The sequence below is a fragment of the Taudactylus pleione genome, unplaced genomic scaffold, assembly GCF_031769625.1.
Source record: "Taudactylus pleione unplaced genomic scaffold, aTauple2 ptg000724l, whole genome shotgun sequence".
Taxonomy (NCBI): domain Eukaryota; kingdom Metazoa; phylum Chordata; class Amphibia; order Anura; family Myobatrachidae; genus Taudactylus; species Taudactylus pleione.
The window spans coordinates 196470-221842 of NW_028285126.1; the positions used below are offsets into that span (position 1 = coordinate 196470).

The 25373-nt window shown below is 51.5% G+C and overlaps 1 protein-coding gene across 1 annotated transcript in view; it reads right to left on the reverse strand.

Moving 5' to 3' along the window:
* Positions 1-3229: 3229 nt before the first annotated feature.
* Positions 3230-25373, reverse strand: part of PRSS54 (serine protease 54) — a 50964-nt gene continuing 28820 nt past the window's right edge. The window contains exons 4-6 of the mRNA XM_088456854.1: positions 23194-23456; positions 6781-6899; positions 3230-3748 (exon numbers count right to left, since the gene is read on the reverse strand). Coding sequence (XP_088312980.1) covers positions 3290-3748; positions 6781-6899; positions 23194-23456 — 841 coding nt within the window. The 3' untranslated portion in view covers positions 3230-3289. The remainder of the gene's footprint in view (positions 3749-6780; positions 6900-23193; positions 23457-25373) is intronic.

A 25373-nucleotide genomic window follows, 5' to 3' on the forward strand; every position in this document is an offset into this window, starting at 1 on the left:
GCAGTCCTGGACTTCCGGACGACCCTGCTTCTACGCCTGAGGATAAACCTTCAGCCTGACGGGACAGGTCTACATCTGGGGGATTCCAGAGTGAAGTACTGATTCTCAACGGCCTCTCATTGCTCAGGCGGCCTCCTCACAGGCGTTGTTACACGGGCCCTTCTTCAGACCCGATCAGGGCCTTACAATCCCAGAAAGCTATACAGTCTTTGCGGTAAGCAGAGCTATTTCGGCCAGCCTCACTATCTCAGCGAGGGACTGGTTGTTCTACTTTCTTTCTGGGGCAGTGACCGACTGGTCCTCATTTGCCTACTCTGTCTCAAATCCCTGAATCAGATTCCAAGGGTACCTGGACTCAGGTGGAATCCTCCATGCTCCATCATTCGACGTTTGGAACCTGGGGATTTTATGGTATATCTGAGTGTTCAGGATACGTACCTACGGGTAGCTACAGAGCCCTCTCATCAGCATGGGTTCAGGTTTGCTGTGCCACAGCAACACTTGTAAGTTTCGGGCTCTGCATTTTGGGACTGTCCTCAACTCCACCGGGGTTTACCAGCGTTATGGATTTTCTGACGGTTCACCTGTTCAGTGTATCCGAATGCTCCTTTCTCTGGACGGCGGCCTGCTTTTAGCAGGATCACCAAGGTACTTTACCGCCAGGTCAGGATAACCGTGGCTTCTTCTCGGCACAGATAATTAGTCAACGGAGAAAAAGTCCTCCCTGCATCCCTCACAGGGTTTTCTTCATCTGGAAGCCCTGCTGGATTCTCAGAATCTGAGAATTTTTTTGGCGTAAGACAAGATCTCCACTCTTCAACTTGGAGTGTGCGGATGTCTACGCAGTCGACATATGTCATTACTCTTTGTGATGCGCGGTCTCCCAGAGTGTCTACCTTTTGGTAGGGTGGAATGTGCTCAGTTCCATTCCAGGCCTTGCCATAATTGCCTCCTCTCCAGATGGTTCGAGTTTTTTCCATCTGATCGCTGTTCGAACGATGATGCTTTCTCCGGAGGCGAGTTGGTCTCTGTCCGGGTGGCTATGACCATCTCGTCCAGGGTATTCTTTGCTACAGACAGTGTCTGGTCCGCGTTCGTTTAGGGGCAGTTGGACGTCTGTCGCTTCCGCCCTGCCACTTAACTTGTTGGTACTTTAGGCTGTCTTGGGCCTTCACTCTGGCCTAACCCATATGTCACGGTAAACCTGAATAGGTTCAGTCCGACAGTGTCACAACAGTGGCTTCCATCTAGGCAACACTGGTAGTTGGGTGGCAATGACAGGAATGTCATACATTCTGACATAGTCCAAGGGTCTTCTCCTGGCCAACTCTGCAGTGTTCATTCCCGGAGCTCTCCATTGGGAAGCGGGCTTCCTCAGCCGTCACGACGTGCTTCCCGGGGACTAGTCTTTTCTCCAAGAGAGGTTTCATCTCCTGGTGAGCAGAGGGGGCCTCCCTGAGGTGATTGATCCTCATGGCCTTCTGACTCTATCACACATTACCGGTGTTACAGTCCAGCTCTAGGAGTACTGAAGCTACCTTCAGTGACTCTTTGTCAGTGAAGTGGTCCTTCCACTTTGTGTACCTGTGTCCTCTGGTCTCCCTTCTTCCTCGAGGTCTTCGGAAGTTTAATTCGAGACGGAGGGGCTGTCCTTCTGGGGGTTCCAGTTCGTCCCAGTCATCACTGGTACTAAGATTTTCGGAGTCTCCTCATTGATGCTCCTTTCCTACTGCTTCACTATCTGGACCTGTTGTCTCAGGGTCCTTGTTTTTCCCTGGACCTGGATCGTTTGTCTTTGACTGCGCCCCTATTGTGGTCCTAGGGCTTCCCTGGCTCTGTCTTCATTGAGATGTTTAGAGCAGATAGGCCAGACTTTGCTGGGATCTGCCACGGACTGTGGCATACATAATTCTTATGGGATCGTACCTGTCGATACGATCCTCCGGTGTCCAGGATTTCCAGATATTCTGGCATTCCTTCCGGCTGGCTTGGGTTTCGCCCTCGGCCTGGCCTTCCTGACAGTGTGGATCTCTACACTGTCGGTATTGTTAAGATATGGAATTGCTCCACTCTGGTATCCAGTTCATCCTTTGGAGTGTTTTCTGGATTATGCCTCCACTTGTCCTCCCTAGGGACTCCTGGGGAGTTAGTAGTGGTTCTTTCTTCCCTCCGGGGACAGTCAATAGAACCGCTGGTTGTGATAGCCATTACATGGTCTATTGTTTAATCTCTCTCTCTCTCTCTCTCTCTCCCAGGAGAGTGTCTGATTTGGGAGCGTTCTCTTGTGGCTCCCTCTTCTGGAGGGCATCATGTCAGGGTGCGAGTTGCTCTCGCCCTGTGTTTCTTCTTAGAGTGGTTTTTAGGTTCCATATTATTCTGGAACTTATGGTACGGCCATTCAGTCCCCAGTCCTCTCGGCTGGGGTGGTCTCATTGACTGTGGTCCGGCCTCTTTGGCTTTATGTGATCCGTTCAAGTTCCTTATGGAAATCGGACTCCTTATTGGTGGTCTGCGGTTTCTGGTTTTCACAGGAAAGGATGGCCGGCCTATAATGTAATGTTGGCTGGATGGCCTTGTATGTCTTCTTCAGGGTCCTACACATGGGTAGGCCTTTCTGTTGTTGATGCTTGTTTTTTCTCGGGCCATGTAACCCTCGTGGGCGGCTCGCTGTGGCGCCTCGGCTGTTTTGCCTTACTAGGTGACCACGTGGTCTTCTGTCCACACCTTTTTAAGGTTCTAGGCATTGGTTACCTTTGCCTCTTAGGATGCTTCCTTTTTGGCGATGGATTCTCCTCTCAGCACAGGAGCATCCCCACCCTTGGTTGAACTGCTTTGGGACATCCCCAAGGTCAACCCTGTGGACCCCTATGGACCCTGAAGTAGAAAACAAGAGATATGGTAAGAACTTACCTTTGTTATCTCTGTTTCTACGAAGTCCATAGGGTCCACAGGGCGCCCGCCCTGACACACCTGGCTTCATATGGGCTGTGTTACTGGTCACCGGTTTCCCGTCTCCTTTTCTGTGAGTATGTTATTGAGTGTTCCAGTTTTCTCTCTCTTTTTTTCTCCTCCTCCGGCCTTTGGCTACTTACAAACTGAGGTGCCTCTGGCTGGGGGGCGGGCTTATAGGGAGAGTGGACCCAAGTGCATCCTGGGAGCTAAAAAGCTTTAACTGCGTGGTGCCCGGATTTGGTTCCCAACCTATACCCCAAGGTCAACCCTGTGGACTTCGTAGAAACAGAGATAACAAAGGTTAAGTTCTTACCATATCTCTTGTTATGTATGTATGTCATGGGCATTGTGTATAGAGCCTGGCTATAGGGGCACAGAGCAGACGGACACACAGCACGCTTGTCTTTATATAGGTTACTAGCAGAACAATACAGAGCATGAGAGGGACACTCGGGTGAGCCTGGTGCCCGTTGGAATTCTCTAGTGGGTTTCCATTGTAATAATCATAATACAGGGCCTCTGATTTCTCGGTGTAGCTCTGCTGTATTATCTCTGTTACTGCGGATCGCTCCTGTGCCAGACGGGCGCCAGGCTGTACCTCTGTATTTATAGAGACCATAGTGGTGACGGCTTCCCCCTCCTCCTTGGTACAAGCTGAAACCCAGTCGCTGTAATAGGAGGTGCGGGTGTAGAGGAATGGGCCATATGACTTAAGCCCACCGCCAGTCAGGATTCCAGCCAGCACCCATCGATCACTCCCTACCACCTGGCACGTTACGGGGTCCCCTTCTGTAACCTGCAGGGGTGACACATCTGTTATATGGAGACAGCCTCTCCCTCCGCACACCTGTACCCGATGCTACACGCCTCTCCCTCCCTGTGCTTGTACCCGATGCTACACACCTCTCCCTCCGCGCACCTGTACCTGATGCTGTGCACCTCTCCCTCCGCGCACCTGTACCTGATGCTACACGCCTCTCCCTCCGCACACCTGTACCCGATGCTACACGCCTCTCCCTCCCTTGTGCTTGTACCCGATGCTGTGCGCCTCTCCCTCCGCGCACCTGTACCCGATGCTATACGCCTCTCCCTCCGCGCACCTGTACCCGATGCTATACGCCACTCCCTCCACGCACCTGTACCTGATGCTACACGCCTCTCCCACCGCACACCTGTACCCGATGCTACACGCCTCTCCCTCCCTTGTGCTTGTACCCGATGCTGTGCGCCTCTCCCTCCGCGCACCTGTACCCGATGCTGTGCACCTCTCCCTCCGCGCACCTGTACCTGATGCTACACGCCTCTCCCTCCCCGCACCTGTACCTGATGCTACACGCCTCTCCCTCCGCACACCTGTACCCGATGCTACACGCCTCTCCCTCCCTTGTGCTTGTACCCGATGCTACACGCCTCTCCCTCCGCGCACCTGTACCCGATGCTGTGCACCTCTCCCTCCACGCACCTGTACCTGATGCTACACGCCTCTCCCACCGCACACCTGTACCAGATGCTACACGCCTCTCCCTCCCTGTGCTTGTACCCGATGCTACACGCCTCTCCCTCCGCGCACCTTTACCCGATGCTGTGCACCTCTCCCTCCACGCACCTGTACCTGATGCTACACGCCTCTCCCACCGCACATCTGTACCCGATGCTACACGCCTCTCCCTCCCTTGTGCTTGTACCCGATGCTACACGCCTCTCCCTCCGCGCACCTGTACCCGATGCTGTGCGCCTCTCCCTCCGCGCACCTGTACCGGATGCTACGCGCCTCTCCCTCCGCGCACCTGTACCGGATGCTACGCGCCTCTCCCTCCGCGCACCTGTACCGGATGCTACGCGCCTCTCCCTCCGCGCACCTGTACCCGATGCTACGCGCCTCTCCCTCCGCGCACCTGTACCCGATGCTACGCGCCTCTCCCTCCGCGCACCTGTACCCGATGCTACGCGCCTCTCCCTCCGCGCACCTGTACCCGATGCTGTGCGCCTCTCCCTCCGCGCACCTGTACCCGATGCTGTGCGCCTCTCCCTCCGCGCACCTGTACCCGATGCTGTGCGCCTCTCCCTCCGCGCACCTGTACCCGATGCTGTGCGCCTCTCCCTCCGCGCACCTGTACCCGATGCTGTGCACCTCTCCCTCCGCGCACCTGTACCTGATGCTACACGCCTCTCCCTCCCCGCACCTGTACCTGATGCTACACGCCTCTCCCTCCGCACACCTGTACCCGATGCTACACGCCTCTCCCTCCCTTGTGCTTGTACCCGATGCTACACGCCTCTCCCTCCGCGCACCTGTACCCGATGCTGTGCACCTCTCCCTCCACGCACCTGTACCTGATGCTACACGCCTCTCCCACCGCACACCTGTACCAGATGCTACACGCCTCTCCCTCCCTGTGCTTGTACCCGATGCTACACGCCTCTCCCTCCGCGCACCTTTACCCGATGCTGTGCACCTCTCCCTCCACGCACCTGTACCTGATGCTACACGCCTCTCCCACCGCACATCTGTACCCGATGCTACACGCCTCTCCCTCCCTTGTGCTTGTACCCGATGCTACACGCCTCTCCCTCCGCGCACCTGTACCCGATGCTACACGCCTCTCCCTCCCTTGTGCTTGTACCCGATGCTGTGCGCCTCTCCCTCCGCGCACCTGTACCCGATGCTGTGCACCTCTCCCTCCGCGCACCTGTACCTGATGCTACACGCCTCTCCCTCCCCGCACCTGTACCTGATGCTACACGCCTCTCCCTCCGCACACCTGTACCCGATGCTACACGCCTCTCCCTCCCTTGTGCTTGTACCCGATGCTACACGCCTCTCCCTCCGCGCACCTGTACCCGATGCTGTGCACCTCTCCCTCCGCGCACCTGTACCCGATATTATACGCCTCTCCCTCCGCGCACCTATACCCGATATTATACGCCTCTCCCTCTGCGCACCTATACCCGATATTATACGCCTGTCCCTCCCTGTGCCTGTATCCGATATTATGCCTCTCCCTCCGCGCGCCTGTACCCGATATTATACGCCTGTCCCTCCCTGTGCCTGTATCCGATATTGTACGCCTCTCCCTCCCTGTGCCTGTATCCGATATTGTACGCCTCTCCCTCCCTGTGCCTGTATCCGATATTATATGCCTCTCCCTCCGTGCACCTGTACCCGATATTATAAGTCTCTCCCTCCCTGTGCCTGTACCCGATATTATGCGCCTCTCCCTCTGCGCACCTATACCCGATATTATACGCCTGTCCCTCCCTGTGCCTGTATCCGATATTATGCCTCTCCCTCCGCGCGCCTGTACCCGATATTATACGCCTGTCCCTCCCTGTGCCTGTATCCGATATTGTACGCCTCTCCCTCCCTGTGCCTGTATCCGATATTGTACGCCTCTCCCTCCCTGTGCCTGTATCCGATATATTATATGCCTCTCCCTCCGTGCACCTGTACCCGATATTGTACGCCTCTCCCTCCCTGTGCCTGTATCCGATATTATATGCCTCTCCCTCCGCGCACCTGTACCCGATATTGTACGCCTCTCCCTCCCTGTGCCTGTATCCGATATTGTACGCCTCTCCCTCCCTGTGCCTGTATCCGATATTATATGCCTCTCCCTCCGCGCACCTGTACCCGATATTATAAGCCTCTCCCTCCGCGCACCTGTACCCGATATTATACGCCTCTCCCTCCCTGTATCCGATATTATACGCCTCTCCCTCTGCGCACCTGTATCCGATATTATGCGCCTCTCCCTCTGCGCACCTGTACCCGATGCTGTCTGCCCTGACCGTTTCCATCATATCACAAGGCCTGCAGAGTGAAGTTACCATAGCATTGCTGGCTTGAGCATGGTGGCTGCAGCATTCAGTTCCTTTTGTCCTTTTCAAGGGACATGGGTCTATGTTATCCACGGACAGTCTGTGCCAGGCCTCAGAGCTGGTAATGCCTGTCATATCCAAAGAGAAGCGCTGAGATCCCTAATGGTGTAATTCCTTTCACTATACAGCATCTATACACAGAGCTAACAGCAGAACCCTAAAGAGATGGCTGCTGGGACTTGGTCCAGGAAAAGGATCAGCTCTAAGAGAGCCTCAGAGGGACCGATCAGGGGAGCCTCAGAGGGACCGATCAGGGGAGCCTCAGAGGGACCGATCAGGGGAGCCTCAGAGGGACCGATCAGGGGAGCCTCAGAGGGACCGATCAGGGGAGCAGATGACTGACTGACTCCTCTGAGTGCACAGAGAACTGGCTTCTGTACTTTCCTGCACTCATCATATAAACCATTTACTTATTGGGGTTTAGTGTATGACAGCCTTGTGCAGATTTACCACTAGTTTGGGCTCCGCATGGGGAGAACTATATGACTGCTATGAATTGTGCGAGAGCTACTGCTGTGATGCTATTCCTGCTTAGCTGTATATCAGGCATCGCGGCCTGGTATAAATACCTTCTACCATTATTCTCCTAAGTAGGCAGGAATCTTATGTAGGTCCCTATGTGTCCTCATCTAGCGAGTCCTAGTAACCTGCGCATGTGCCGTAGGGAACATAGACATCTGCGTATATCTGAGTATCACGTAGGTCCCTATGTGTCCTCATCTAGCGAGTCCTAGTAACCTGCGCATGTGCCGTAGGGAACATAGACATCTGCGTATATCTGAGTATCACGCAGGTCCCTATGTGTCCTCATCTAGCGAGTCCTAGTAACCTGCACATGTGTCGTAGGGAGCATAGACATCTGTGTATATCTGACTGATTCTGAGTATCACGCAGGTCCCTATGTGTCCTCATCTAGCGAGTCCTAGTAACCTGCACATGTGCCGTAGGGAACATAGACATCTGCGTATATCTGAGTATCATGCAGGTCCCTATGTGTCCTCATCTAGCGAGTCCTAGTAACCTGCACATGTGCCGTAGGGAACATAGACATCTGTGTATATCTGAGTATCACGCAGGTCCCTATGTGTCCTCATCTAGCGAGTCCTAGTAACCTGCACATGTGCCGTAGGGAACATAGACATCTGTGTATATCTGAGTATCACGCAGGTCCCTATGTGTCCTCATCTAGCGAGTCCTAGTGACCTGCACATGTGCCGTAGGGAACATAGACATCTGCGTATATCTGGCTGATTCTGAGTATCACGCAGATCCCTATGTGTCCTCATCTAGAGTCCTAGTAACCTGCGCATGTGCCGTAGGGAACATAGACATCTGTATATATCTGAGTATCACGCAGGTCCCTATGTGTCCTCATCTAGCGAGTCCTAGTAACCTGCACATGTGCCGTAGGGAACATAGACATCTGCGTATATCTGGCTGATTCTGATTCTCACGCAGGTCCCTATGTGTCCTCATCTAGCGAGTCCTAGTAACCTGCACATGTGCCGTAGGGAACATAGACATCTGCGTATATCTGGCTGATTCTGAGTATCTCGCAGGTCCCTATGTGTCCTCATCTAGCGAGTCCTAGTAACCTGCACATGTGCCGTAGGGAACATAGACATCTGTGTATATCTGACTGATTCTGAGTCTCACGCAGGTCCCTATGTGTCCTCATCTAGCGAGTCCTAGTAACCTGCACATGTGCCGTAGGGAGCATAGACATCTGTGTATATCTGGCTGATTCTGAGTATCTCGCAGGTCCCTATGTGTCCTCATCTAGCGAGTCCTAGTAACCTGCACATGTGCCGTAGGGAACATAGACATCTGCGTATATCTGGCTGATTCCGAGTCTCACGCAGGTCCCTATGTGTCCTCATCTAGCGAGTCCTAGTAACCTGCACATGTGCCGTAGGGAACATAGACATCTGTGTATATCTGGCTGATTCTGAGTCTCACGCAGGTCCCTATGTGTCCTCATCTAGCGAGTCCTAGTAACCTGCACATGTGCTGTAGGGAACATAGACATCTGTGTATATCTGAGTATCACGCAGGTCCCTATGTGTCCTCATCTAGCGAGTCCTAGTAACCTGCACATGTGCCGTAGGGAACATAGACATCTGTGTATATCTGAGTATCATGCAGGTCCCTATGTGTCCTCATCTAGCGAGTCCTAGTAACCTGCACATGTGCCGTAGGGAACATAGACATCTGTGTATATCTGACTGGTCTGAGTCTCACGCAGGTCCCTATGTGTCCTCATCTAGCGAGTCCTAGTAACCTGCACATGTGCCGTAGGGAACCTAGACATCTGTGTATATATTACTGATTCTGAGTATCACGCAGGTCCCTATGTGTCCTCATCTAGCGAGTCCTAGAAACCTGCACATGTGCCGTAGGGAACATAGACATCTGTGTATATCTGAGTATCACGCAGGTCCCTATGTGTCCTCATCTAGCGAGTCCTAGTAACCTGCACATGTGCCGTAGGGAACATAGACATCTGCGTATATCTGGCTGATTCTGATTCTCACGCAGGTCCCTATGTGTCCTCATCTAGCGAGTCCTAGTAACCTGCACATGTGCCGTAGGGAACATAGACATCTGCGTATATATTGCTGATTCTGAGTATCACGCAGGTCCCTATGTGTCCTCATCTAGCGAGTCCTAGAAACCTGGACATGTGCCGTAGGGAACATAGACATCTGTGTATATCTGAGTCTCACGCAGGTCCCTATGTGTCCTCATCTAGCGAGTCCTAGTAACCTGCACATGTGCCGTAGGGAACCTAGACATCTGTGTATATATTACTGATTCTGAGTATCACGCAGGTCCCTATGTGTCCTCATCTAGCGAGTCCTAGAAACCTGGACATGTGCCGTAGGGAACATAGACATCTGTGTATATCTGAGTATCACGCAGGTCCCTATGTGTCCTCATCTAGCGAGTCCTAGTAACCTGCACATGTGCCGTAGGGAGCATAGACATCTGTGTATATCTGGCTGATTCTGAGTATCACGCAGGTCCCTATGTGTCCTCATCTAGCGAGTCCTAGTGACCTGCACATGTGCCGTAGGGAACATAGACATCTGTGTATATCTGAGTATCACGCAGGTCCCTATGTGTCCTCATCTAGCGAGTCCTAGTAACCTGCACATGTGCCGTAGGGAACATAGACATCTGTGTATATCTGGCTGATTCCGAGTATCACGCAGGTCCCTATGTGTCCTCATCTAGCGAGTCCTAGTAACCTGCACATGTGCTGTAGAGAACATAGACATCTGTGTATATCTGGCTGATTCCGAGTATCACGCAGGTCCCTATGTGTCCTCATCTAGCGAGTCCTAGTGACCCGCGCATGTGCCGTAGGGAACATAGACATCTGTGTATATCTGGCTGATTCTGAGTATCACGCAGGTCCCTATGTGTCCTCATCTAGCGAGTCCTAGTAACCTGCACATGTGCCGTAGGGAACATAGACATCTGTGTATATCTGAGTATCACGCAGGTCCCTATGTGTCCTCATCTAGCGAGTCCTAGTGACCTGCACGTGCCGTAGGGAACATAGACATCTGCGTATATCTGGCTGATTCTGAGTCTCACGCAGGTCCCTATGTGTCCTCATCTAGCGAGTCCTAGTGACCTGCACATGTGCCGTAGGGAACATAGACATCTGTGTATATCTGAGTATCATGCGGGTCCCTATGTGTCCTCATCTAGCGAGTCCTAGTAACCTGCGCATGTGCCGTAGGGAACATAGACATCTGTGTATATCTGGCTGATTCTGAGTCTCACGCAGGTCCTTATGTGTCCTCATCTAGCGAGTCCTAGTAACCTGCACATGTGCCGTAGGGAACATGGACATCTGCGTATATCTGACTGATTCTGAGTATCACGCAGGTCCCTATGTGTCCTCATCTAGCGAGTCCTAGTGACCTGCGCATGTGCCGTAGGGAACATAGACATCTGTGTATATCTGGCTGATTCTGAGTATCACGCAGGTCCCTATGTGTCCTCATCTAGCGAGTCCTAGTGACCTGCACATGTGCCGTAGGCAACATAGACATCTGTCTATATCTGGGTGATTCTGAGTATCACGCAGGTCCCTATGTGTCCTCATCTAGCGAGTCCTAGTAACCTGCGCATGTGCCGTAGGGAACATAGACATCTGTGTATATCTGAGTATCACGCAGGTCCCTATGTGTCCTCATCTAGCGAGTCCTAGTGACCTGCACATGTGCCGTAGGGAGCATAGACATCTGTGTATATCTGGCTGATTCTGAGTATCACGCAGGTCCCTATGTGTCCTCATCTAGCGAGTCCTAGTAACCTGCACATGTGCCGTAGGGAACATAGACATCTGCGTATATCTGAGTATCATGCAGGTCCCTATGTGTCCTCATCTAGAGTCCTAGTAACCTGCGCATGTGCCGTAGGGAACATAGACATCTGTATATATCTGAGTATCACGCAGGTCCCTATGTGTCCTCATCTAGCGAGTCCTAGTAACCTGCACATGTGCCGTAGGGAACATAGACATCTGTGTATATCTGAGTCTCACGCAGGTCCCTATGTGTCCTCATCTAGCGAGTCCTAGTAACCTGCACATGTGCCGTAGGGAACATAGACATCTGCGTATATCTGGCTGATTCTGATTCTCACGCAGGTCCCTATGTGTCCTCATCTAGCGAGTCCTAGTAACCTGCACATGTGCTGTAGGGAACATAGACATCTGTGTATATCTGACTGATTCTGAGTATCTCGCAGGTCCCTATGTGTCCTCATCTAGCGAGTCCTAGTAACCTGCACATGTGCCGTAGGGAACATAGACATCTGCGTATATCTGGCTGATTCCGAGTCTCACGCAGGTCCCTATGTGTCCTCATCTAGCGAGTCCTAGTAACCTGCACATGTGCCGTAGGGAACATAGACATCTGTGTATATCTGAGTATCACGCAGGTCCCTATGTGTCCTCATCTAGCGAGTCCTAGTAACCTGCACATGTGCCGTAGGGAACATAGACATCTGTGTATATCTGAGTATCATGCAGGTCCCTATGTGTCCTCATCTAGCGAGTCCTAGTAACCTGCACATGTGCTGTAGGGAACATAGACATCTGTGTATATCTGGCTGATTCCGAGTATCACGCAGGTCCCTATGTGTCCTCATCTAGCGAGTCCTAGTGATCCGCGCATGTGCCGTAGGGAACATAGACATCTGTGTATATCTGGCTGATTCTCACGCAGGTCCCTATGTGTCCTCATCTAGCGAGTCCTAGTAACCTGCACATGTGCCGTAGGGAACATGGAATCAGCCAGATATACGCAGATGTCTATGTTCCCTACGGCACATGTGCAGGTCACTAGGACTCGCTAGATGAGGACACATAGGGACCTGCGTGATACTCAGAATCAGCCAGATATACACAGATGTCTATGTTCCCTACGGCACATGCGCAGGTTACTAGGACTCGCTAGATGAGGACACATAGGGACCCGCGTGATACTCAGATATACACAGATGTCTATGTTCCCTACGGCACATGCGCAGGTTACTAGGACTCGCTAGATGAGGACACATAGGGACCTGCGTGATACTCAGATATAGACAGATGTCTATGTTGCCTACGGCACATGTGCAGGTCACTAGGACTCGCTAGATGAGGACACATAGGGACCTGCGTGATACTCAGAATCAGCCAGATATACACAGATGTCTATGTTCCCTACGGCACATGCGCAGGTCACTAGGACTCGCTAGATGAGGACACATAGGGACCTGCGTGATACTCAGAATCAGCCAGATATACACAGATGTCTATGTTCCCTACGGCACATGCGCAGGTTACTAGGACTCGCTAGATGAGGACACATAGGGACCCGCGTGATACTCAGATATACACAGATGTCTATGTTCCCTACGGCACGTGCAGGTCACTAGGACTCGCTAGATGAGGACACATAGCGACCTGCGTGAGACTCGGAATCAGCCAGATATACGCAGATGTCTATGTTCCCTACGGCACATGTGCAGGTCACTAGGACTCGCTAGATGAGGACACATAGGGACCTGCGTGATACTCGGAATCAGCCAGATATACGCAGATGTCTGAGTATCACGCAGGTCCCTATGTGTCCTCATCTAGCGAGTCCTAGTAACCTGCACATGTGCCGTAGGGAACATAGACATCTGCGTATATCTGGCTGATTCCGAGTCTCACGCAGGTCGCTATGTGTCCTCATCTAGCGAGTCCTAGTGACCTGCACGTGCCGTAGGGAACATAGACATCTGTGTATATCTGAGTATCACGCGGGTCCCTATGTGTCCTCATCTAGCGAGTCCTAGTAACCTGCACATGTGTCGTAGGGAACATAGACATCTGCGTATATCTGAGTATCACGCAGGTCCCTATGTGTCCTCATCTAGCGAGTCCTAGTAACCTGCACATGTGTCGTAGGGAGCATAGACATCTGTGTATATCTGACTGATTCTGAGTATCACGCAGGTCCCTATGTGTCCTCATCTAGCGAGTCCTAGTAACCTGCACATGTGCCGTAGGGAACATAGACATCTGCGTATATCTGAGTATCATGCAGGTCCCTATGTGTCCTCATCTAGCGAGTCCTAGTAACCTGCACATGTGCCGTAGGGAACATAGACATCTGTGTATATCTGAGTATCACGCAGGTCCCTATGTGTCCTCATCTAGCGAGTCCTAGTAACCTGCACATGTGCCGTAGGGAACATAGACATCTGTGTATATCTGAGTATCACGCAGGTCCCTATGTGTCCTCATCTAGCGAGTCCTAGTGACCTGCACATGTGCCGTAGGGAACATAGACATCTGCGTATATCTGGCTGATTCTGAGTATCACGCAGATCCCTATGTGTCCTCATCTAGAGTCCTAGTAACCTGCGCATGTGCCGTAGGGAACATAGACATCTGTATATATCTGAGTATCACGCAGGTCCCTATGTGTCCTCATCTAGCGAGTCCTAGTAACCTGCACATGTGCCGTAGGGAACATAGACATCTGCGTATATCTGGCTGATTCTGATTCTCACGCAGGTCCCTATGTGTCCTCATCTAGCGAGTCCTAGTAACCTGCACATGTGCCGTAGGGAACATAGACATCTGCGTATATCTGGCTGATTCTGAGTATCTCGCAGGTCCCTATGTGTCCTCATCTAGCGAGTCCTAGTAACCTGCACATGTGCCGTAGGGAACATAGACATCTGTGTATATCTGACTGATTCTGAGTCTCACGCAGGTCCCTATGTGTCCTCATCTAGCGAGTCCTAGTAACCTGCACATGTGCCGTAGGGAGCATAGACATCTGTGTATATCTGGCTGATTCTGAGTATCTCGCAGGTCCCTATGTGTCCTCATCTAGCGAGTCCTAGTAACCTGCACATGTGCCGTAGGGAACATAGACATCTGCGTATATCTGGCTGATTCCGAGTCTCACGCAGGTCCCTATGTGTCCTCATCTAGCGAGTCCTAGTAACCTGCACATGTGCCGTAGGGAACATAGACATCTGTGTATATCTGGCTGATTCTGAGTCTCACGCAGGTCCCTATGTGTCCTCATCTAGCGAGTCCTAGTAACCTGCACATGTGCTGTAGGGAACATAGACATCTGTGTATATCTGAGTATCACGCAGGTCCCTATGTGTCCTCATCTAGCGAGTCCTAGTAACCTGCACATGTGCCGTAGGGAACATAGACATCTGTGTATATCTGAGTATCATGCAGGTCCCTATGTGTCCTCATCTAGCGAGTCCTAGTAACCTGCCCATGTGCCGTAGGGAACATAGACATCTGTGTATATCTGACTGGTCTGAGTCTCACGCAGGTCCCTATGTGTCCTCATCTAGCGAGTCCTAGTAACCTGCACATGTGCCGTAGGGAACCTAGACATCTGTGTATATATTACTGATTCTGAGTATCACGCAGGTCCCTATGTGTCCTCATCTAGCGAGTCCTAGAAACCTGCACATGTGCCGTAGGGAACATAGACATCTGTGTATATCTGAGTATCACGCAGGTCCCTATGTGTCCTCATCTAGCGAGTCCTAGTAACCTGCACATGTGCCGTAGGGAACATAGACATCTGCGTATATCTGGCTGATTCTGATTCTCACGCAGGTCCCTATGTGTCCTCATCTAGCGAGTCCTAGTAACCTGCACATGTGCCGTAGGGAACATAGACATCTGCGTATATATTGCTGATTCTGAGTATCACGCAGGTCCCTATGTGTCCTCATCTAGCGAGTCCTAGAAACCTGGACATGTGCCGTAGGGAACATAGACATCTGTGTATATCTGAGTCTCACGCAGGTCCCTATGTGTCCTCATCTAGCGAGTCCTAGTAACCTGCACATGTGCCGTAGGGAACCTAGACATCTGTGTATATATTACTGATTCTGAGTATCACGCAGGTCCCTATGTGTCCTCATCTAGCGAGTCCTAGAAACCTGGACATGTGCCGTAGGGAACATAGACATCTGTGTATATCTGAGTATCACGCAGGTCCCTATGTGTCCTCATCTAGCGAGTCCTAGTAACCTGCACATGTGCCGTAGGGAGCATAGACATCTGTGTATATCTGGCTGATTCTGAGTATCACGCAGGTCCCTATGTGTCCTCATCTAGCGAGTCCTAGTGACCTGCACATGTGCCGTAGGGAACATAGACATCTGTGTATATCTGAGTATCACGCAGGTCCCTATGTGTCCTCATCTAGCGAGTCCTAGTAACCTGCACATGTGCCGTAGGGAACATAGACATCTGTGTATATCTGGCTGATTCCGAGTATCACGCAGGTCCCTATGTGTCCTCATCTAGCGAGTCCTAGTAACCTGCACATGTGCTGTAGAGAACATAGACATCTGTGTATATCTGGCTGATTCCGAGTATCACGCAGGTCCCTATGTGTCCTCATCTAGCGAGTCCTAGTGACCCGCGCATGTGCCGTAGGGAACATAGACATCTGTGTATATCTGGCTGATTCTGAGTATCACGCAGGTCCCTATGTGTCCTCATCTAGCGAGTCCTAGTAACCTGCACATGTGCCGTAGGGAACATAGACATCTGTGTATATCTGAGTATCACGCAGGTCCCTATGTGTCCTCATCTAGCGAGTCCTAGTGACCTGCACGTGCCGTAGGGAACATAGACATCTGCGTATATCTGGCTGATTCTGAGTCTCACGCAGGTCCCTATGTGTCCTCATCTAGCGAGTCCTAGTGACCTGCACATGTGCCGTAGGGAACATAGACATCTGTGTATATCTGAGTATCATGCGGGTCCCTATGTGTCCTCATCTAGCGAGTCCTAGTAACCTGCGCATGTGCCGTAGGGAACATAGACATCTGTGTATATCTGGCTGATTCTGAGTCTCACGCAGGTCCTTATGTGTCCTCATCTAGCGAGTCCTAGTAACCTGCACATGTGCCGTAGGGAACATGGACATCTGCGTATATCTGACTGATTCTGAGTATCACGCAGGTCCCTATGTGTCCTCATCTAGCGAGTCCTAGTGACCTGCGCATGTGCCGTAGGGAACATAGACATCTGTGTATATCTGGCTGATTCTGAGTATCACGCAGGTCCCTATGTGTCCTCATCTAGCGAGTCCTAGTGACCTGCACATGTGCCGTAGGCAACATAGACATCTGTCTATATCTGGGTGATTCTGAGTATCACGCAGGTCCCTATGTGTCCTCATCTAGCGAGTCCTAGTAACCTGCGCATGTGCCGTAGGGAACATAGACATCTGTGTATATCTGAGTATCACGCAGGTCCCTATGTGTCCTCATCTAGCGAGTCCTAGTGACCTGCACATGTGCCGTAGGGAGCATAGACATCTGTGTATATCTGGCTGATTCTGAGTATCACGCAGGTCCCTATGTGTCCTCATCTAGCGAGTCCTAGTAACCTGCACATGTGCCGTAGGGAACATAGACATCTGCGTATATCTGAGTATCATGCAGGTCCCTATGTGTCCTCATCTAGAGTCCTAGTAACCTGCGCATGTGCCGTAGGGAACATAGACATCTGTATATATCTGAGTATCACGCAGGTCCCTATGTGTCCTCATCTAGCGAGTCCTAGTAACCTGCACATGTGCCGTAGGGAACATAGACATCTGTGTATATCTGAGTCTCACGCAGGTCCCTATGTGTCCTCATCTAGCGAGTCCTAGTAACCTGCACATGTGCCGTAGGGAACATAGACATCTGCGTATATCTGGCTGATTCTGATTCTCACGCAGGTCCCTATGTGTCCTCATCTAGCGAGTCCTAGTAACCTGCACATGTGCTGTAGGGAACATAGACATCTGTGTATATCTGACTGATTCTGAGTATCTCGCAGGTCCCTATGTGTCCTCATCTAGCGAGTCCTAGTAACCTGCACATGTGCCGTAGGGAACATAGACATCTGCGTATATCTGGCTGATTCCGAGTCTCACGCAGGTCCCTATGTGTCCTCATCTAGCGAGTCCTAGTAACCTGCACATGTGCCGTAGGGAACATAGACATCTGTGTATATCTGAGTATCACGCAGGTCCCTATGTGTCCTCATCTAGCGAGTCCTAGTAACCTGCACATGTGCCGTAGGGAACATAGACATCTGTGTATATCTGAGTATCATGCAGGTCCCTATGTGTCCTCATCTAGCGAGTCCTAGTAACCTGCACATGTGCTGTAGGGAACATAGACATCTGTGTATATCTGGCTGATTCCGAGTATCACGCAGGTCCCTATGTGTCCTCATCTAGCGAGTCCTAGTGATCCGCGCATGTGCCGTAGGGAACATAGACATCTGTGTATATCTGGCTGATTCTCACGCAGGTCCCTATGTGTCCTCATCTAGCGAGTCCTAGTAACCTGCACATGTGCCGTAGGGAACATGGAATCAGCCAGATATACGCAGATGTCTATGTTCCCTACGGCACATGTGCAGGTCACTAGGACTCGCTAGATGAGGACACATAGGGACCTGCGTGATACTCAGAATCAGCCAGATATACACAGATGTCTATGTTCCCTACGGCACATGCGCAGGTTACTAGGACTCGCTAGATGAGGACACATAGGGACCCGCGTGATACTCAGATATACACAGATGTCTATGTTCCCTACGGCACATGCGCAGGTTACTAGGACTCGCTAGATGAGGACACATAGGGACCTGCGTGATACTCAGATATAGACAGATGTCTATGTTGCCTACGGCACATGTGCAGGTCACTAGGACTCGCTAGATGAGGACACATAGGGACCTGCGTGATACTCAGAATCAGCCAGATATACACAGATGTCTATGTTCCCTACGGCACATGCGCAGGTCACTAGGACTCGCTAGATGAGGACACATAGGGACCTGCGTGATACTCAGAATCAGCCAGATATACACAGATGTCTATGTTCCCTACGGCACATGCGCAGGTTACTAGGACTCGCTAGATGAGGACACATAGGGACCCGCGTGATACTCAGATATACACAGATGTCTATGTTCCCTACGGCACGTGCAGGTCACTAGGACTCGCTAGATGAGGACACATAGCGACCTGCGTGAGACTCGGAATCAGCCAGATATACGCAGATGTCTATGTTCCCTACGGCACATGTGCAGGTCACTAGGACTCGCTAGATGAGGACACATAGGGACCTGCGTGATACTCGGAATCAGCCAGATATACGCAGATGTCTGAGTATCACGCAGGTCCCTATGTGTCCTCATCTAGCGAGTCCTAGTAACCTGCACATGTGCCGTAGGGAACATAGACATCTGCGTATATCTGGCTGATTCCGAGTCTCACGCAGGTCGCTATGTGTCCTCATCTAGCGAGTCCTAGTGACCTGCACGTGCCGTAGGGAACATAGACATCTGTGTATATCTGAGTATCACGCGGGTCCCTATGTGTCCTCATCTAGCGAGTCCTAGTAACCTGCGCATGTGCCGTAGGGAACATAGACATCTGTGTATATCTGGCTGATTCTGAGTATCACGCAGGTCCCTATGTGTCCTCATCTAGCGAGTCCTAGTGACCTGCGCATGTGCCGTAGGGAACATAGACATCTGTGTATATCTGGCTGATTCTGAGTATCACGCAGGTCCCTATGTGTCCTCATCTAGCGAGTCCTAGTGACCTGCACATGTGCCGTAGGCAACATAGACATCTGTCTATATCTGAGTATCACGCAGGTCCCTATGTGTCCTCATCTAGCGAGTCCTAGTAACCTGCGCATGTGCCGTAGGGAACATAGACATCTGTGTATATCTGAGTATCACGCGGGTCCCTATGTGTCCTCATCTAGCGAGTCCTAGTAACCTGCGCATGTGCCGTAGGGAACATAGACATCTGTGTATATCTGGCTGATTCTGAGTATCACGCAGGTCCCTATGTGTCCTCATCTAGCGAGTCCTAGTGACCTGCACATGTGCCGTAGGGAGCATAGACACCTGTGTATATCTGGCTGATTCTGAGTATCACGCAGGTCCCTATGTGTCCTCATCTAGAGAGTCCTAGTAACCTGCACATGTGCCGTAGGGAACATAGACATCTGCGTATATCTGACTGATTCTGAGTATCACGCAGGTCCCTATGTGTCCTCATCTAGCGAGTCCTAGTAACCTGCGCATGTGCCGTAGGGAACATTGACATCTGTGTATATCTGGCTGATTACGAGTATCACGCGGGTCCCTATGTGTCCTCATCTAGCGAGTCCTAGTAACCTGCGCATGTGCTGTAGGGAACATAGACATCTGTGTATATCTGGCTGATTCTGAGTCTCACGCAGGTCCCTATGTGTCCTCATCTAGCGAGTCCTAGTGACCTGCACATGTGCCGTAGGGAGCATAGACATCTGTGTATATCTGGCTGATTCTGAGTATCACGCAGGTCCCTATGTGTCCTCATCTAGCGAGTCCTAGTAACCTGCACATGTGCCGTAGGGAACATAGACATCTGTGTATATCTGAGTATCATGCAGGTCCCTATGTGTCCTCATCTAGCGAGTCCTAGTAACCTGCACATGTGCTGTAGGGAACATAGACATCTGTGTATATCTGGCTGATTCCGAGTATCACGCAGGTCCCTATGTGTCCTCATCTAGCGAGTCCTAGTGACCCGCGCATGTGCCGTAGGGAACATAGACATCTGTGTATATCTGGCTGATTCTCACGCAGGTCCCTATGTGTCCTCATCTAGCGAGTCCTAGTAACCTGCACATGTGCCGTAGGGAACATAAACATCTGCGTATATCTGGCTGATTCCGAGTAACACGCAGGTCCCTATGTGTCCTCATCTAGCGAGTCCTAGTAACCTGCACATGTGCCGTAGGGAACATAGACATCTGTGTATATCTGAGTATCATGCAGGTCCCTATGTGTCCTCATCTAGCGAGTCCTAGTAACCTGCACATGTGCTGTAGGGAACATAGACATCTGTGTATATCTGGCTGATTCCGAGTATCACGCAGGTCCCTATGTGTCCTCATCTAGCGAGTCCTAGTGACCCGCGCATGTGCCGTAGGGAACATAGACATCTGTGTATATCTGGCTGATTCTCACGCAGGTCCCTATGTGTCCTCATCTAGCGAGTCCTAGTAACCTGCACATGTGCCGTAGGGAACATAAACATCTGCGTATATCTGGCTGATTCCGAGTATCACGCAGGTCCCTATGTGTCCTCATCTAGCGAGTCCTAGTGACCTGCACGTGCCGTAGGGAACATAGACATCTGTGTATATCTGGCTGATTCCGAGTATCACGCAGGTCCCTATGTGTCCTCATCTAGCGAGTCCTAGTAACCTGCACATGTGCCGTAGGGAACATAGACATCTGTGTATATCTGAGTATCACGCAGGTCCCTATGTGTCCTCATCTAGCGAGTCCTAGTAACCTGCGCATGTGCCGTAGGGAACATAGACATCTGCGTATATCTGACTGATTCTGAGTATCACGCAGGTCCCTTTGTGTCCTCATCTAGCGAGTCCTAGTAACCTGCGCATATGCCGTAGGGAACATAGACATCTGTGTATATCTGACTGATTCTGAGTCTCACGCAGGTCCCTATGTGTCCTCATCTAGCGAGTCCTAGTGACCTGCACGTGCCGTAGGGAACATAGACATCTGCGTATATCTGGCTGATTCTGAGTCTCACGCAGGTCCCTATGTGTCCTCATCTAGCGAGTCCTAGTGACCTGCACATGTGCCGTAGGGAACATAGACATCTGTGTATATCTGAGTATCACGCGGGTCCCTATGTGTCCTCATCTAGCGAGTCCTAGTAACCTGCACCTGTGCCGTAGGGAACATAGACATCTGCGTATATCTGACTGATTCTGAGTATCACGCAGGTCCCTATGTGTCCTCATCTAGCGAGTCCTAGTGACCTGCGCATGTGCCGTAGGGAACATAGACATCTGTGTATATCTGGCTGATTCTGAGTATCACGCAGGTCCCTATGTGTCCTCATCTAGCGAGTCCTAGTAACCTGCGCATATGCCGTAGGGAACATAGACATCTGTGTATATCTGACTGATTCCGAGTCTCACGCAGGTCCCTATGTGTCCTCATCTAGCGAGTCCTAGTAACCTGCACATGTGCCGTAGGGAACATAGACATCTGTGTATATCTGAGTATCATGCAGGTCCCTATGTGTCCTCATCTAGCGAGTCCTAGTAACCTGCACATGTGCTGTAGGGAACATAGACATCTGTGTATATCTGGCTGATTCTGAGTATCACGCAGGTCCCTATGTGTCCTCATCTAGCGAGTCCTAGTAACCTGCGCATATGCCGTAGGGAACATAGACATCTGTGTATATCTGACTGATTCCGAGTCTCACGCAGGTCCCTATGTGTCCTCATCTAGCGAGTCCTAGTAACCTGCACATGTGCCGTAGGGAACATAGACATCTGTGTATATCTGAGTATCATGCAGGTCCCTATGTGTCCTCATCTAGCGAGTCCTAGTAACCTGCACATGTGCTGTAGGGAACATAGACATCTGTGTATATCTGGCTGATTCCGAGTATCACGCAGGTCCCTATGTGTCCTCATCTAGCGAGTCCTAGTGACCCGCGCATGTGCCGTAGGGAACATAGACATCTGTGTATATCTGGCTGATTCTCACGCAGGTCCCTATGTGTCCTCATCTAGCGAGTCCTAGTAACCTGCACATGTGCCGTAGGGAACATAAACATCTGCGTATATCTGGCTGATTCCGAGTATCACGCAGGTCCCTATGTGTCCTCATCTAGCGAGTCCTAGTAACCTGCACATGTGCCGTAGGGAACATAGACATCTGCGTATATCTGGCTGATTCCAAGTCTCACGCAGGTCGCTATGTGTCCTCATCTAGCGAGTCCTAGTGACCTGCACGTGCCGTAGGGAACATAGACATCTGTGTATATCTGGCTGATTCTGAGTATCACGCAGGTCCCTATGTGTCCTCATCTAGCGAGTCCTAGTAACCTGCACATGTGCCGTAGGGAACATAGACATCTGTGTATATCTGAGTATCACGCAGGTCCCTATGTGTCCTCATCTAGCGAGTCCTAGTAACCTGCGCATGTGCCGTAGGGAACATAGACATCTGCGTATATCTGACTGATTCTGAGTATCACGCAGGTCCCTTTGTGTCCTCATCTAGCGAGTCCTAGTAACCTGCGCATATGCCGTAGGGAACATAGACATCTGTGTATATCTGACTGATTCTGAGTCTCACGCAGGTCCCTATGTGTCCTCATCTAGCGAGTCCTAGTGACCTGCACGTGCCGTAGGGAACATAGACATCTGCGTATATCTGGCTGATTCTGAGTCTCACGCAGGTCCCTATGTGTCCTCATCTAGCGAGTCCTAGTGACCTGCACATGTGCCGTAGGGAACATAGACATCTGTGTATATCTGAGTATCACGCGGGTCCCTATGTGTCCTCATCTAGCGAGTCCTAGTAACCTGCACCTGTGCCGTAGGGAACATAGACATCTGCGTATATCTGACTGATTCTGAGTATCACGCAGGTCCCTATGTGTCCTCATCTAGCGAGTCCTAGTGACCTGCGCATGTGCCGTAGGGAACATAGACATCTGTGTATATCTGGCTGATTCTGAGTATCACGCAGGTCCCTATGTGTCCTCATCTAGCGAGTCCTAGTAACCTGCGCATATGCCGTAGGGAACATAGACATCTGTGTATATCTGACTGATTCCGAGTCTCACGCAGGTCCCTATGTGTCCTCATCTAGCGAGTCTTAGTGACCTGCACATGTGCCGTAGGGAACATAGACATCTGCGTATATCTGAGTATCACGCAGGCCAGGAATAAGTTGTCTCATTGTCTCACCTGCGGCCCCCGGTCCCCTCCAGCCAGATACCTGGCAATTGGTTAATGCAGAGTTATCAGGGTCCCGGCTGGGAAAACAAACTGGCTGCACGTTCCGGCCAAACGTCATCTTCTCCTCAGTCATTAGTAGCATCAGGTCATTGCCGCCCAGGATCTCATCAAACTTCTGGTGCACAATCACCTTGCGGATGGGGTAGCGAGATCTCGCCTCCAGCTCCTTGGATCCCAGTTTTGTGATTCCCACCACAGCGACAAGACCCTGTCTATAGGGAGAGAATGGGGAAAAGAGCAATAAGTAATGGGAACAGAAGTCTCATCCTTGGAGATAAATATGTCCTGCTGCATGCATTACCTGTACATCCCACACTAATGGAGAGCGACTCTGCAGATCCCACACTAATGGAGAGCGACTCTGCAGATCCCACACTAATGGAGAGAGACTCTGCAGATCCCACACTAATGGAGAGAGACTCTGCAGATCCCACACTAATGGAGAGAGACTCTGCAGATCCCACACTAATGGAGAGAGACTCTGCAGATCCCACACTAATGGAGAGAGACTCTGCAGATCCCACACTAATGGAGAGAGACTCTGCAGATCCCACACTAATGGAGGGAGACGCCGTAGGTGGCGCGCACTGAGGGAGGGAGGGAGACGCCGTAGGTGGCACGCACTGAAGGAGGGAGACTCCGTAGATGGCACGCACTGAAGGAGGGAGGGAGACGCCGTAGGTGGTGCTCACTGAAGGAGGGAGGGAGACGCCGTAGGTGGCGCGCACTGAGGGAGGGAGACGCCGTAGGTGGCACGCACTGAGGGAGGGTGGGAGACGCCGTAGGTGGCACGCACTGAGGGAGGGAGGGAGACGCCGTAGGTGGCACGCACTGAGGGAGGGAGGGAGACGCCGTAGTGCCGTGGCACAATGGTTGGAAAACGCTGGTATAGAAAATAGAGATCAGCGCTATCACAAGTCACATACAAAACGCAGAAAAAACCACTATATATATATCTGCAATTATCACTACAATCAACTACACAGAGCGCAGTTGCTGGTAGGACATAGCGCTGTATAACCTGGCCTGCGGGAGAGGTATACAGGAGACTGGACCCAGCGTTCCCGGAGATCTGTGAAGCAGAAAATGTCTGCCGTGCGTCTCTGAGGGGGCGGAGGGTGAGAGAGGAGCAGCTAAGGGAACACCAAGACCACAGTGGGATGGCGCCCTGAGTTGGGGGAGGGGCTGCAGGGAGAGCGCCTTCTCCCCTAGCTGACGTTAACCCCCGGGGCCCCTGGCCTCTACATATGCCCTGCGCCAGTGTATTATATGCCCCAGTGGTGTAGTGGAGTCTTGGGACGTACAGGACACCAGAGTAGCATCAGGCTGCTCGTTATTCTTTCCTCTGCCAGACATAGTCACAGGGATAATAACATACACAGTATGATACAGTGCAGTGATCACACCCTGCAGTATGTGTAATATGGCACAATGTAGTGTGCAACCGCGTTATATAGTATATGACAGCCCTCAGAATTATGGGATGCAATCGGGAAGCCGGCTGACATAAGCCCGACAGCCGGTTTCCCGACTGCTTTATCCCGGCGAGGGTTAAATGACAGGCGTCTAAATCTAGTCGCCTGTCCTTTCTCTGACGCCGGCGCCTGGACAGCTGCGCGGGGGGAGGGTTAGGTTTAGGGCTCCCGGGGGGAGGTTAGGGTTAGGCACCCCCCCGGGGGACTTAGGTTTAGGCAGCGGGGAAGGGGGGGGTTAGGTTTAGGCAGCGGGGAAGGGAGGGGTTAGGCACTTAGAGGGGGGATTAGGGTTAGGTACAGGGGAGGGAGGTTAGGGTTAGGCACCCCTAAGGAGGGTTAGGGGGGTTAGGTTAGTAGATACTTACCTAAGGACGATCGGGATTTCCAGCGCTGTCGGGCTTCCGCTGCCGGGATCTCTGCTTTTGTCTGCCTGTCGCTGCCGGGATTTCATACCGCTTCCCACAATTAAATAGGAGATGTGAGGTACAATGAACCCCTATACCTTAGTATGTCAGAGTATAGTAGAATACAGGGAAAGATATAGACAGTATAGAACAGTGATTTTCAACTCGAGGCACACTATACAAGATTTTGAAATTGCAAAGGCACACCAACCGGCGATGCAGTGTACGTCACCAATACAAAAACACACTA